This window comes from Gymnogyps californianus, chromosome 15, assembly GCF_018139145.2.
Source record: "Gymnogyps californianus isolate 813 chromosome 15, ASM1813914v2, whole genome shotgun sequence".
In the NCBI taxonomy this organism is placed as follows: Eukaryota; Metazoa; Chordata; class Aves; order Accipitriformes; family Cathartidae; genus Gymnogyps; species Gymnogyps californianus.
In genome coordinates, this window is record NC_059485.1 from 6,869,043 (window position 1) to 6,880,867 (window position 11,825).

General features: G+C 45.0%; 1 protein-coding gene across 1 annotated transcript; it reads left to right on the forward strand.

Annotated features, from left to right (window-relative positions):
* Nucleotides 1–1,275: 1,275 nt before the first annotated feature.
* On the forward strand, nucleotides 1,276–10,946 carry LOC127022282 (cytochrome P450 2W1). Its single transcript, XM_050905789.1, has 9 exons — nucleotides 1,276–1,458; nucleotides 3,783–3,945; nucleotides 5,214–5,363; nucleotides 5,480–5,637; nucleotides 7,623–7,793; nucleotides 8,844–8,985; nucleotides 9,311–9,495; nucleotides 10,103–10,244; nucleotides 10,759–10,946. The coding sequence occupies exons 1-9, from the start codon at nucleotides 1,276–1,278 to the stop codon at nucleotides 10,944–10,946; spliced, it is 1,482 nt and encodes a 493-aa protein (XP_050761746.1).
* The last annotated feature ends 879 nt before the right edge of the window (nucleotides 10,947–11,825 follow it).

Genomic DNA, 11,825 nt, shown 5'->3' on the forward strand with positions numbered 1-11,825 from the left:
TGTTTCCACTTATGTCCCTGACAGGTCTTACTCTGTTAGATGCTGCCAGAAAGCAGTGGCAACAGCAGATCTTTTACAAAGGCTTCCACGTTCATATTGATTCAATAATCCAGCTCTCCAAGACATGACTTTTATATCCCTTTGGTTGTGTATAGAGTGGAAGTGGTACCAGTTAACACTGGATGGGGAGCAGGAAGAAATGCCCCTCACTAAAAGACCCGCTCATGAAAGAGGGGGGCATGATACTGAATTACGACTTTAGAGTTTGCAGCAGTGAATTAGTTTTTCACTGGCCTCCGACGGGGAAAAAACAAGAGGAGGTCAGCAACTCTGCATTTTATTGAGCTTTCTATAATGTAGCCTGCAGTAAGGAAGAGTAAGAACTGTAAAAGTGCCTTGGTAGGTGTTCTACACTGGGCTGGTGAATCATTCAAGCCAGGCTATAGGGCTACCCTGATGTAAGGAGTAGCTTTCCGCCTGCACACCGTATAGGTCTTTAGGACAGTCCAGATTCAAAGTGTCAATAAATAGGAAGAGCACAGAGATAAGCAACAGAGCTCCCAGTCTGCAGAGGCAACAAATAGGTCCTGATTTTTTTGCATGTGAAGATTGCCTGGTTCTGTTTCCCTTCACTGGGAGAAAATGCTTCACTGCAAGGACATAAGAAGGTGGAAGAGGAGGGAAGATGCTCTCCACCAGCTGTCCACCCAGCTTCACGCAGGGCCTGGAGCAAGTCTCTTTGCCTGCAGGACCTGCTTCTTCACTGTACTGTGGGATGAGCAATGCTTGTCTACCCTGAAGGATTATTTGGGGATCAGCATTTGTAAGGTAAAGAGCTAGAAGGCAGAAAGTAGAGAGCTGTCTGTGTTCAGAGAAGAGGTTAGATGAAGAGGATGGAAGAGAGGGGTGAAGAGGAAATCTTAAGAGAAATTTCATGATCGGTGCCTAATAATAAAGCAGATATGGGACTCCCAGGTGCTGGGAAGTTATTGCAGGCAGAAGAATCTGAGCTCAGCTTTGGAAATGAAGCAAACCTGCCCTGCTGCGCTCGGCGGGGAGCCTGCAAGCCTGCACCTCCACGCGTTGTGCTTGGACTTTGCCTTTTGCAGACATAAATTCCAATTTTTGTGGAGAGCTAGGGGGTGGAGGGGAAGATTGTGCAAAGTGCAGCAAAACCCCTGACATCGTTTACTCTGAATAAACATAATGCAATAATGCGAGCATTCTAATAAAGGTGTCTCAGTGGCTTTCCAGAAAGGCAAGCTCCACCAAAATATGGCTGCCTTCACACCCCTCTTCATCGGTGGGCTATGTGCGTTGCTTTTATCAGCTGTACTCTATGTTTTAAAAGTTTTTAAGCAATCAGCTTTAAATTTGCCTCCTGGTCCATTTCCTCTTCCGATCATTGGGAACCTGCATTTGCTGGACATCAGAAGGCAAGACAAGTCACTAATGAAGGTAAGAGCAAGCGTCCGTTGTTTCTAGGGTGCTGAATGTCAGCATGTACCTGTTTAAAATTCTCCTCTGGTGAGAGTTCTGAGATGATTTTTGGTGCCAAATGTGTTTTTAAAAAACTGTGATGTTTTAAAGGTTTCAGAATGACCAAGGAAACTGTTAAATCCCAACTCTGCAGAGGGTGATGTTAAATGTGAGCAGTGCTTACGTAAGAACTACTCACACATTGAAAACTATGAGTATCCGCCTCAGATCAGACCGATGGACCTAAATTTTGGCTTCTTCCTTGTGTTGTGAAATATTTTAAAATATTTGAGTGTCCGCATAGCCAAACTGAAAGATGGATGCTTAATTGTGGTTGCCAAAATGGCTTGTATTTCTTATTCATGTTGCCAGTTTTTCATGAGAATGGGAATTAATATAGCACAGCCCGAAGAAGAGATGTAGGAGAAATCATTTGAAACAGTGAATGACTTGGACTTACGCAAGACAAGGTTCTCTGTAGGAATCACAGTTGCTTCACATCTATCTTCCAGAAAAAAGGGGAAATTTTCCGTGTATTTAGTCTCTCAGAGCCAAAATATGGCTCAGCAGGCATTCCCTGCGTGAGGACATGGGGTATGAATATCCTGCACCTTACACCAAGCCTTTTAACATCATGTTGCCAGCAGCCCTCTGACCTGCTTAGCACTGTGTAGGGAAGGGGAGCTGGCTTTCACTGTCTTGATCCCATCACTGTGCCATGCGAGGGGCCTCCAAGATGCCTGCGGAGATGCATCTTCATCTTACACCAGCCAGCTCACAGTGAGCTCAACACCCAGAGCCTGGGAGGTGGGAAACCGTTGGACTATGGTTCCTGTTTCTGGCAAGACCAGAAATCCTTCTGCAGAGGAGGGTAGGGAAGAAGGGGTTTTGGGGTGGTGCATGGACATGCTGGGAAGAATAAGCAAAGCAGAGGCTGGAAAGGAGGTGACCTGAGGACCCAGGAACAAGGTGATAGCATCTTGGTGATAGCATCTTAGTGAAGCACAGACTCGGGTAGGTATTGGGCACATTGGCCCACCAATGCCTTCCTTCCCCCGTTGAACTACAACATCAAGAAGCCAACTGGGAAAGGGGTCTACTGCTGAAAACAACCAGGAAAGGGGTCTACAGCTGCAGCCCAGGGGACCCTCTCGCCGTCCTCTGCCCTTTGCAGTCAGCTATGGGTGGGGTGAGATTTTCTATTGAGCTTGTGGAACTGCAATAATGATCTGACACCTGACTTGCCAGAATACTTTTAAAGTATTAGCAAACAAATGACCTGGAGTAGAGAATCCTCCCTGAAAGGAGAATCCCTAGCGGATTTCCCCGTGAAAGTTGCGCAGTAGATGATGCAGCAACCAAAACATTATTTTGAACAAAAGATTGAAATCAGTGTCCTGTGAACTATTTTTTTGCATAAATTCAACAACTCTGGCTATATTGCTGAAGCACTGATTAGACTCTGCCTGGGCTACCTGTTTGCTTTGGTACAGCAGGAGGGGTTGCTAAGCTTTGGAGCCTCCTATGGTTTACATTGCCAGAACTGGTCTCCTTTTATGGGACACCAGGCTTGATCTCACGATAGCTTTATGCAGTTCCAACTCCGTTGCTCTCAGTCAAGTCTTAATTCCTTGTAAGGCCTGGCAGGACCATGTTTGTGAGCCTCCAGAGAACTCCTGCTACCAGGTATCTCAGATCTCATTATAAAGTCCTGCTGTGCATTGGCTTGAAAACTATGGTGCAGCAGAAATAAAAAGTAGAGTGCGCTATTGTAATTTTCTAAGGCAAGTTGAAAGAGCAATGGTTTCTTATGCCTTCATATGTCCATCCTTGGTGAATCGTATTATATACCTCTTTGCATTAATTGCAACAAAGCTTTTATTTAACTTTTTATAATAAATAAGGACACCTCTGCTCTTTCATCCTCTTGTGGTAGACAGTAGCGTTACAGCCTGCCCGGTCAGCAATTGCTCCATAGCTGTCTGGCAGATCTTGGTGATGCTTTTATGCTGCTGTTGGTGCCCAAAATGTCTTGTTACCTTCTGCCTCTTTTAAGCCACTGCACCAAACTGAGGCCAACCAGCTCAGAAAAACAGTGGTTTTATGGAAGCTGTTGGGTTAAACAGACCAGTGTTTATTTGCTTTGATTCTTCTTTGATTTAAGTGTCTCAGGGCTTTATCTCTGGCATCCCTCCAGCCCTTCTGGCCGCAGAAGGAGGAGGGAAGGCAACTCTTCATCCACCCCAGCAGCACATACCACTCCCGCTGATCACCTCCACGCTCTGATTTTTCTCTCCTTCTAGATTTCAGAGAAATATGGCCCCGTGTTCACCGTCCATTTGGGTTTTCAGAAGGTGGTGGTGCTGACTGGCTATGAGGCAGTAAAGGATGCCCTTCTGAACACGGCGGATGTGTTTGCAGACAGACCAGCTATACCCATATTCTATCACATCCAACATGGAAATGGTACTGGCAGGTTGAAAAGATAAGGTTGTTTCAATTGCAACAGTATTTAAGAGTCTTGAGCTGCATCCTTATCATCGAGGGCTACGTTTTGTGGGGTTTGGGAGCAGTTGTTTGTTTTCTTAAGAAAAATACTTCTGGCGATCTTCTTATTTGCCTTATCAGTTTTTTGCTTTGAGTGGCACTTGGGTCACATTTCAAGGGTTTTTTTTCGCAGCGCAGAGGGAAGGAAATTATTTTTCACAACGTGAAGGCTGAGGTCCTTATGCAATCTCTTTTCTACAGTTACTGGGATTTCAGACAAACTGTGGATCACGCATGACTCATGATAAAGACTGCAAGAACTGGCAAGAGTGCAATAGCACGGGCTGTTTGTACCTCAAACAATTACTTCTGTAAACAGATTTTTGGCATGTTTCTGAATTGCATGTTAAAAAGTAATACATTGCCCAAGACTAGACATTGAAAAACAATGAAGGGAATAATCTAGGGCTGAGAGGAAAAGATCTGATGACCTAATACATATACAACGCATACCGCGTGTGGGGTTTTTTTCATCTTGTTTTTAAGAGTGAGGCCCAGTGTGAAGAAGGGTACACTGCGCTACTTTCCCAACCACCGTATGAAGATGTAGACTATGTTCAGCCCTGGAAGCCCTCCTGGGAAGGGAGGACTTCTGAATTGTACCCAAACACCTCCGTGCCCTCTTGGCTGAGCACTTTGTTTGGCCAATGGGTTAGCCAGCTGGGGGGTATTCCGCAGCTGTAAGCAAAGGTGCCTCCCTGACACTCCTTCTTGTCCCCCTGCACAGTATACACTTCATCCTCTAAAACGCAAGTTATTCAGTGAAATCGTTTGTCCCGTTCATGACAGGGACGGAGTGGTGTCATCTGCTCCTAGCCTTGCTCTCTGAAACAGCTGGGTCGTTTTTCTAAGGAAAAACAAGTCAGCCTGATACAAATACCATGCATAGAGCTTTTTACTGGGTATGGCTGCAAAGAGACAAAGCTATAAACAAGCCAAACCCAGAGCTTTGGTGTGAACAGTACCTGACTGTTTAAAATATTGCCTCCTGCCCTCCTGAATCTACCTGGGCCAGTGCTTTCCCAAGCCAGCCCCCAACAGAGCCCCGAGTCCTCTCCCAGGCAGGCTCCTCCAGGTTGCAAAATACGGTGTGGTATACATATGCCTGCACTCCCTGGCTGTGCTTTTGGTGTTTCTGAGAGAATCCCGTATCGCCTCAGCAAACAGGGCATGCAATTCCTCCGTAGGTGTGTTCTTTTCTTCTCAAGAGCTCTGGAAGACGACACGGCGGTTCACCGTAGCCACCATGCGGGATCTCGGCATGGGGAAGCATCTTGGAGAACAAATGATGCTTGAGGAGCTTCACTTTCTCATCGAGTTGATCAAATCCTTCAAAGGTGAGCTGGAGATGGCATCAGGTGTTTCATGCTACTTTACAGAGTAAGTAACACTGTGAAGATCTCTGGGTTGCTGCAGAAATGACCGATACAGTTATGATTTTGTTCATTTCTAGGTGGACCTTTCCGCTTACGATTTTTGAATATGGCTCCCACCAACATCACCTTTGCTATTCTTTTTGGGAGAAGGTTTGATTATGAAGACCCAACATATCTCACTCTATTAAGACTCATAGATGAAGTCATGCACCTTCTTGGCTCTCCGTTCTTGCATGTAAGTTACCCTCTGTGCTGAGATGCTCCAGTATCTCATCAGAGTTGGTAGGTGAACCTGATTTACTATTGCTGGATGGTTTTGGAGAATCTTTAGGTTACTGAAACATAAGATTCGTAGAATCATAGAGTGGTTTGGGATGGAAGGGACCTTTAAAGATCATCTAATCCAACCCCCCCGCCATGGGCAGGGACAAGATTCTTTGTTTCGGGTTTTTCCTCCTTCGTGAAATCCTCCTGCGAAGGAGGTCCAACATCATGTGGTGGCACTAGGCTGAGATGCTGATGTGACCATGCCAGCAGAAGGGATGTGCTTGATTCTTCTATAGCCAGAAAGTGCAATAAGTGAGACTTCCAGCATGGTGGGACTTGGGCTGGGCAGCGTCCAGCGGCATCAGTGGAAATCCACAGAAGTGCTATAGATGCTGCCCTTTATGTTATTATTTTTAGTCACTTTATTTAGCAAACTTTACATTTTATGTCAAATTGTAGTCTCCCATGAGGAAACAGACCCTAATATAGGACTGGGATCTGGGCAATCTTCTGTCTTCGGTGTTTCACAGTAACTGCAGGAAGATGTTCCTGGAGTGTGTCTCAAAAACGTTTGTAGCACTTTTGGCAAAGAGTTCAGAAAGAATCTGCTTACCTGGTTTTTGATGTTTTTTTGGTTTTGTCAGTATTTTTCCAGCAGTACCCAGAATAAAACACAAAATGCCAGTGTGTTCTACTCCCTAGTATTTTCAGTCCAAACAAGGCTCAGGTGGAAGAGACAGGAGGGAATCAGGTCCCTCTTGGAAGGCATGGCCAGAGTTTCTTTCTTTAAAAACACACCAGTGATAAAACTATTGAATACTGACTTTATTTGTGGATGTACAAAGAAAAATACCCAGGCTCATTCCAGTTATTTTCTGCTGGATGTTGTGTGAACACCCCAAAAGTAACCTCTTGTCTTAGGGACAATTGCACGTGTATTTGGGGGTTACTAGGTTTTGGTCTCTTGCTACAGTTTAAGAAACTAGTGAAGTTACAGAGTAGTAGTACAAAGTACAGAGCTGCAGACATTATATACGGACCTCTCCTACCTCCTATCCTGGCATTAAATCAATACCTGCTCAATGGAGCTGCATAAAAAAAGTATTCCGACTAAGAGGCTCTCATCTGAGCCGAGAGCTCTTGTTAAACTTAATCCTCCATCAGAAGGAACAGAGTATTAGTTACTTAAGGTAATATTGAAACAGTCATCCAAAAAGCAGTTAAAAAAAAAAGATGCTGATGAATTTATTACCTGAATGAGAACTATTTACAATAGTTACAATTTACAATAGTACAACATCCCTTTTCTTTTCATCTCTATGGCAGGTTTATTTTTTGCAGAAAACAGCAAAAATTATAACCAGTTAGCAAGAGCAAGAGATTTGTGAATCTTATTCCGCAGCCAGTTTATTTATAACATTGAGAAATGGTGTAAGTAACCCCCCTGCACATAAAATGCAACTGTTTATTGTGCTGTGAAATTTAACGATGCTGAGAACTGAGTGTAATTGATTTATAATTCATGTGAAAGTTAAAAATGATGATCTAACAACTTTAAAACTTAAGTATTTTGGCTTGCTAAACGTTTGGAGTTTTCTTTGTGTAATGCATAATGCTTTATCTTTTTGCTTTATTACCTCTTTAAAAATGTAATTTCATTGTTTCATGAGTTTACTATTACTTTCCCTTAATTGTATTTTTTTTTAATTCGTGTTTATAGGCTCTGTCTAGACAAGTCTGATAGGCTCCATTCATTTCTGTAGAGAATTTTTAATAAGAGGAGGCATTTTTACACATTAAAATTTTTTAGTTACCAAAAAAGAGAGACTCCAATCACATGTCATTTGGTTCCTCACATAAATGATTTCTCCATTATGATACTTGAGTTTTACAAGGTATATGGGTGAATTTAATTTTTTTTCTGTGATTTTTTTTTCCTTTTTTTCTTTTTAGTTATTTAATTTCTACCCATTCCTTGGATTTCTCCTCAAACCTCACAAGATGATACTGAAAAAAGTAGAAGAGGTGTGTGTGATCTTAAAGAAGTGTATCAAGGAAAGCAAAGGAAGTATTAATGAACACAACCTGACGAGCTACATTGATGCATTGGTATTCAAACAAGAGGTATTTTAACAATATGACGATTCCTAGTGCAGTATCTCATACAGAGATGCTCTGTGTTCCTTGTCTAATGAACATGCTCTACTACGGTCTATATAAAAATATTTAAATTTTGGGCAAACATCCTCCTATTTTAATATGTTAAATACTGCATACTGAAGGAAAAGCAAAAAATAATTAAGTAGACCGTATCGCATGAATGGCTAAAACTTGTCCTCAGGTGTCAGCTACAGTCCCTTCCTTGCTGGAGAGAGAGAGAGGTAATGTCGTTTTTCCAACGCACTCCAGGCAGACGCATCCCTCCCTCCGGGCTTGGGAAGAGGCAACAGATCCCGAGTTGCAGAGATGCGGAAGTTCCTATTGTGTTTGTGCAAACACATCACCAGCTCCCACGTAGTGGATTTACCAACAGGAATGATAGTGAGGGAGTATCGCAAGGAAGGATTAGTCTGTATTCGCCCTTTTTCTCCGAGCGTTTGCATCCGCGTGCTTGAGGCGGGTGGTGGGCAGGACGGGTACTTGGGCTTGATGCCCTGTGCGAGTGCCTCAGCTGTTGCACACAGGAACGGGCAAAGTGTTTCCCATCAGCAGCGTGAAGCAGGGACAGCAGAGCTGATGTGCCAGTGGTGTCCTGGGCTTTCCGGCTGCTCCTACAAGGGCCTGGCACACACCCGGACAAACCCCAGCTCCCCAGCTCCGGAAGGCGCTGTCCTGCACCTCTCATCAATTTTCCAGCTTCTCAGGATCCACAGGCAGGGAATGGAATTCCTGAGTCAATCAGATAACCACTGCCCAGAGCAGATGAATGTCATGTGATGTTGGAAAATCAATGAATTTGTCCAGTTAGTTCATTCTGGGGGTGCAAAATCTCAAGTGTGAAAATATTTCTGCTGAAAACTGAAGCATTTCTGTAGTGGTATGTCAACACGGTGCATCTTGGCACTTGTAATTCACATGCATCCCACTGTAATGTCTCTGAAGACTAGGTTACCTGTCCTAGTTCTCTCTTTCCATGCTAACGGCAGTGGTTTTTTTCTTTTTATTTGCCTAAAGGAGCAAAATAAAAGCAATACGCTTTTTCATGATGAGAATGTATTGGCCTCTGCACTCGACCTGCTCATGGCTGGCACAGAGACAACATCCACGACATTGCAATGGGCCATCCTGCTGCTGATGAAGTACCCTGAGATTCAAAGTAAGACACCTTCATGGTTTTGCTTTTCTTACAGAGGGTACTGAAGTACTCTGCAGTGACTTTGTAAGTGATGCTCACCTGTAAAATCTTTGTAGCTTCTTATGCATCCGAAATCTGAGCACCTGGAACCTGTCCACCTCTGTCCAAGTGTTGTATGCTGCCATTCAGGACCAAAGGGTCTGAGGGGTTGCGCTCTCTCTCTGCTCCCAGGGGCTGGGCAACCTCTTGCCCTGGGGTAGTCCAACCAACAGTCAGCACGAGTTGGGATTTGTAGGTGCTTTACCACTGAGAGAAACTCACTTCGTGCCTTTCCTTTGCCCTGCAGAAAAGGTGCATGCAGAGATTGAGCAAGTTCTTGGCCCTGGCTGCTTGCCTACTTTTGCGGACCGGAAAAACATGCCATTTACCAATGCAGTGATCCATGAGGTGCAGAGATTTGTCACTCTCCTGCCACATGTTCCACGGTGCACGTCTGTTGACACCCACTTTAAAGGCTACTTCATCCCCAAGGTACTTGCTGCTCTCCAGACGAAGAGGGGGGTGCAGCACACCAGTGACCCACAGGGCAAGACGTCACAAGGAGTGGGGGAGCTTGAAGCACGGGGCTTTTGGTAGGGAAGAGCCAGTTCCCTAATCCCCCGTCTCCTCCACGCCCACACGTAACTTCGGGGTTACGCACACAACTTCCCATATCCCATAACTCAGTCTTTGTAATCTGGAGTCTGTTCCTTATTCCCTTCACTGTCCATTGCCATTCATTCCCTATAGAGCACGTCTGCCTCTGGAGTACCACGGCGTTGTCTCGTTGCCTGCTTGAGGCAAGCAGAGAGCAGCTGGGCAGGAAGGAAGCCTGGCCCACATCTTTCTTCTGCTTCATAACTTAGGAAGAGCCAACAACCATTGTTTAATTGCATATTAGTCAGTAATTCCAGTGACCTGGGTGTCCACACTAACTAAGGGTCATTTGGTCATGTGCAAGCTCAGAAATCAGTTCTTCAGAGATAGAAGTTTGTTTGCAGACACAGCCCAAAGGGAGGAACGGTTATGTGGCTGAATGGGCAAAGCCAGAAGTTTGCTACATCCACACATGCTAAAGCAAAGCGTGGTTGTGCTGCAGGGAACAACAGTGATTCCTCTACTCACCTCCGTGCTGCTGGATAAAACGCAATGGGAGACACCGAATGAATTCAACCCCAACCATTTCCTTGATGCAGATGGGAACTTCGTAAAGCAGAAAGCGTTCCTGCCTTTCTCCGCAGGTAACGAAAGCGTTTGATTCTGCCCGGGGCGCTGAGTTCCCAGTGCCCCTCAGAAGATATTAGCCAAGTGGCAGGATCCGAGCCTCTGTTGGGAACAGCAGACATCAGTGGTGGGGATGGTTTAGAAACACCCGCCCTGGGTTTTGATGACTTGCGAACGGCCCCTCAGCCCACACTGGGAGGCACACCGGGCCCTGGTGTTTAAAGACACCACTGGGACCTACAAAAGATTCAACACCTTCAAGCAAGAGTTCAACCTTCCCTCTGCCTTGGAAAGGCTGGTTTCTAGGGTGTCCCAGATCAATTCCTTGCAGGCTGAGTGTGAAACAGCCCTGTTCAAATGCCTGTAGGAGACCAATGGTGATGGCTGCTGAATATCATGCCATGCTATTTTGCATTTCTGAGGCCTATACTGCCCCTCACACTATCGCTACCAAGTAGTAGGGAAGAGGTGCGGGGTTGAGCCACCACTTACCCAATCATTCCACCAACAGCCATGCTTTTGGCATTGCAGGGCGGAGAAACTGCATTGGAGAAAGTCTTGCCACGATGGAGCTCTTCATCTTCTTCACAGGCTTGATCCAGAAATTTACTTTTAAGCCTCCACCTGGGGTCAAAGAATCGGAGCTGGACACGACTGCAGAGGCTGGATTCACCATGAGACCCCATCCACAGTGTGCCTGCGCTGTGCTCCGCCAATAAGGCTAAGGCTCTGAACTGAGAAAAATCCATGTAATAGTTTTGTACAGAGCCTAGCAGAGGCACTAGATACAAGTAGTGTCTTCTTATTCAAAGCCTTCAAGTACTGGCTATATGCTTAAAATATCTGTTGAACAAATATTTTTCTAAGAAGCAGAGGAGGGCTGGTGGGTAAGGTTACCTGGAAAATTCCAGCCAGATACGTGACTGGAAATGACAGGACAGCCACTACTTTACACATCAAATATAAAACATAAAAAAGTTACTCTAGTTCTGAGCTTCTGGGAGAGGATGCTTCTCAAGAGTGGATCATTGCTTCACTCGGAGAGCAATATTAGACACAAATGTTGATCATCGTCTAATCCATGCTCTTTTCCCATTCCCTACTGCACACAGGATGAATTATTCCCAGATACCTGCTCTTTCTATGTCTGATGGATGCTCTTCCAGCACTTTCCAGGCTTCTGGTTTTGAATCCCAGATTCCAAATGCTGGACTTTTTAGGTTCCCCTTGCTCTGAGGGACCTTAGCACAGTTTCTTGGGAGTCTTTGGCCCTTTCTGGGTACAGGCTCTGCTACGCCTGCACTGATGTGGGACTTAACAGCTCTCTCCAGACAAGTGAAGACACTCCCTGCCCCTACATTTTTACAAAGGTAGCTCAGATACATACGCATAACTTCTTTTCAGAGCACCATGTGTGAACAAGCAAGCATGCAAACATTGCAAAGATGCTTCTAAAATGCTCTTTCCTTAAGCAGCACAGAAGCTGGGCAGATCCAGGCAAAGTGACAGAAAACCTGTCCATCTCCCCTTTCCTGACTTCTCCCAGCTTTCTGTGAGATTTGTCAGGACCCTATCTTTTCCTGACATTCCCATCTCTT

Coding starts and splice junctions, on each gene's coding strand:
- LOC127022282 (XM_050905789.1), top strand. CDS start 1,276: ATGGCTGCCTTCACACCCCTCTTCATCGGTGGGCTATGTGCGTTGCTT. Junction 7,794..8,843: donor CATTGGTATTCAAACAAGAG/GTATTTTAACAA, acceptor ATTTGCCTAAAG/GAGCAAAATAAAAGCAATAC. Junction 10,245..10,758: donor GTTCCTGCCTTTCTCCGCAG/GTAACGAAAGCG, acceptor TTGGCATTGCAG/GGCGGAGAAACTGCATTGGA.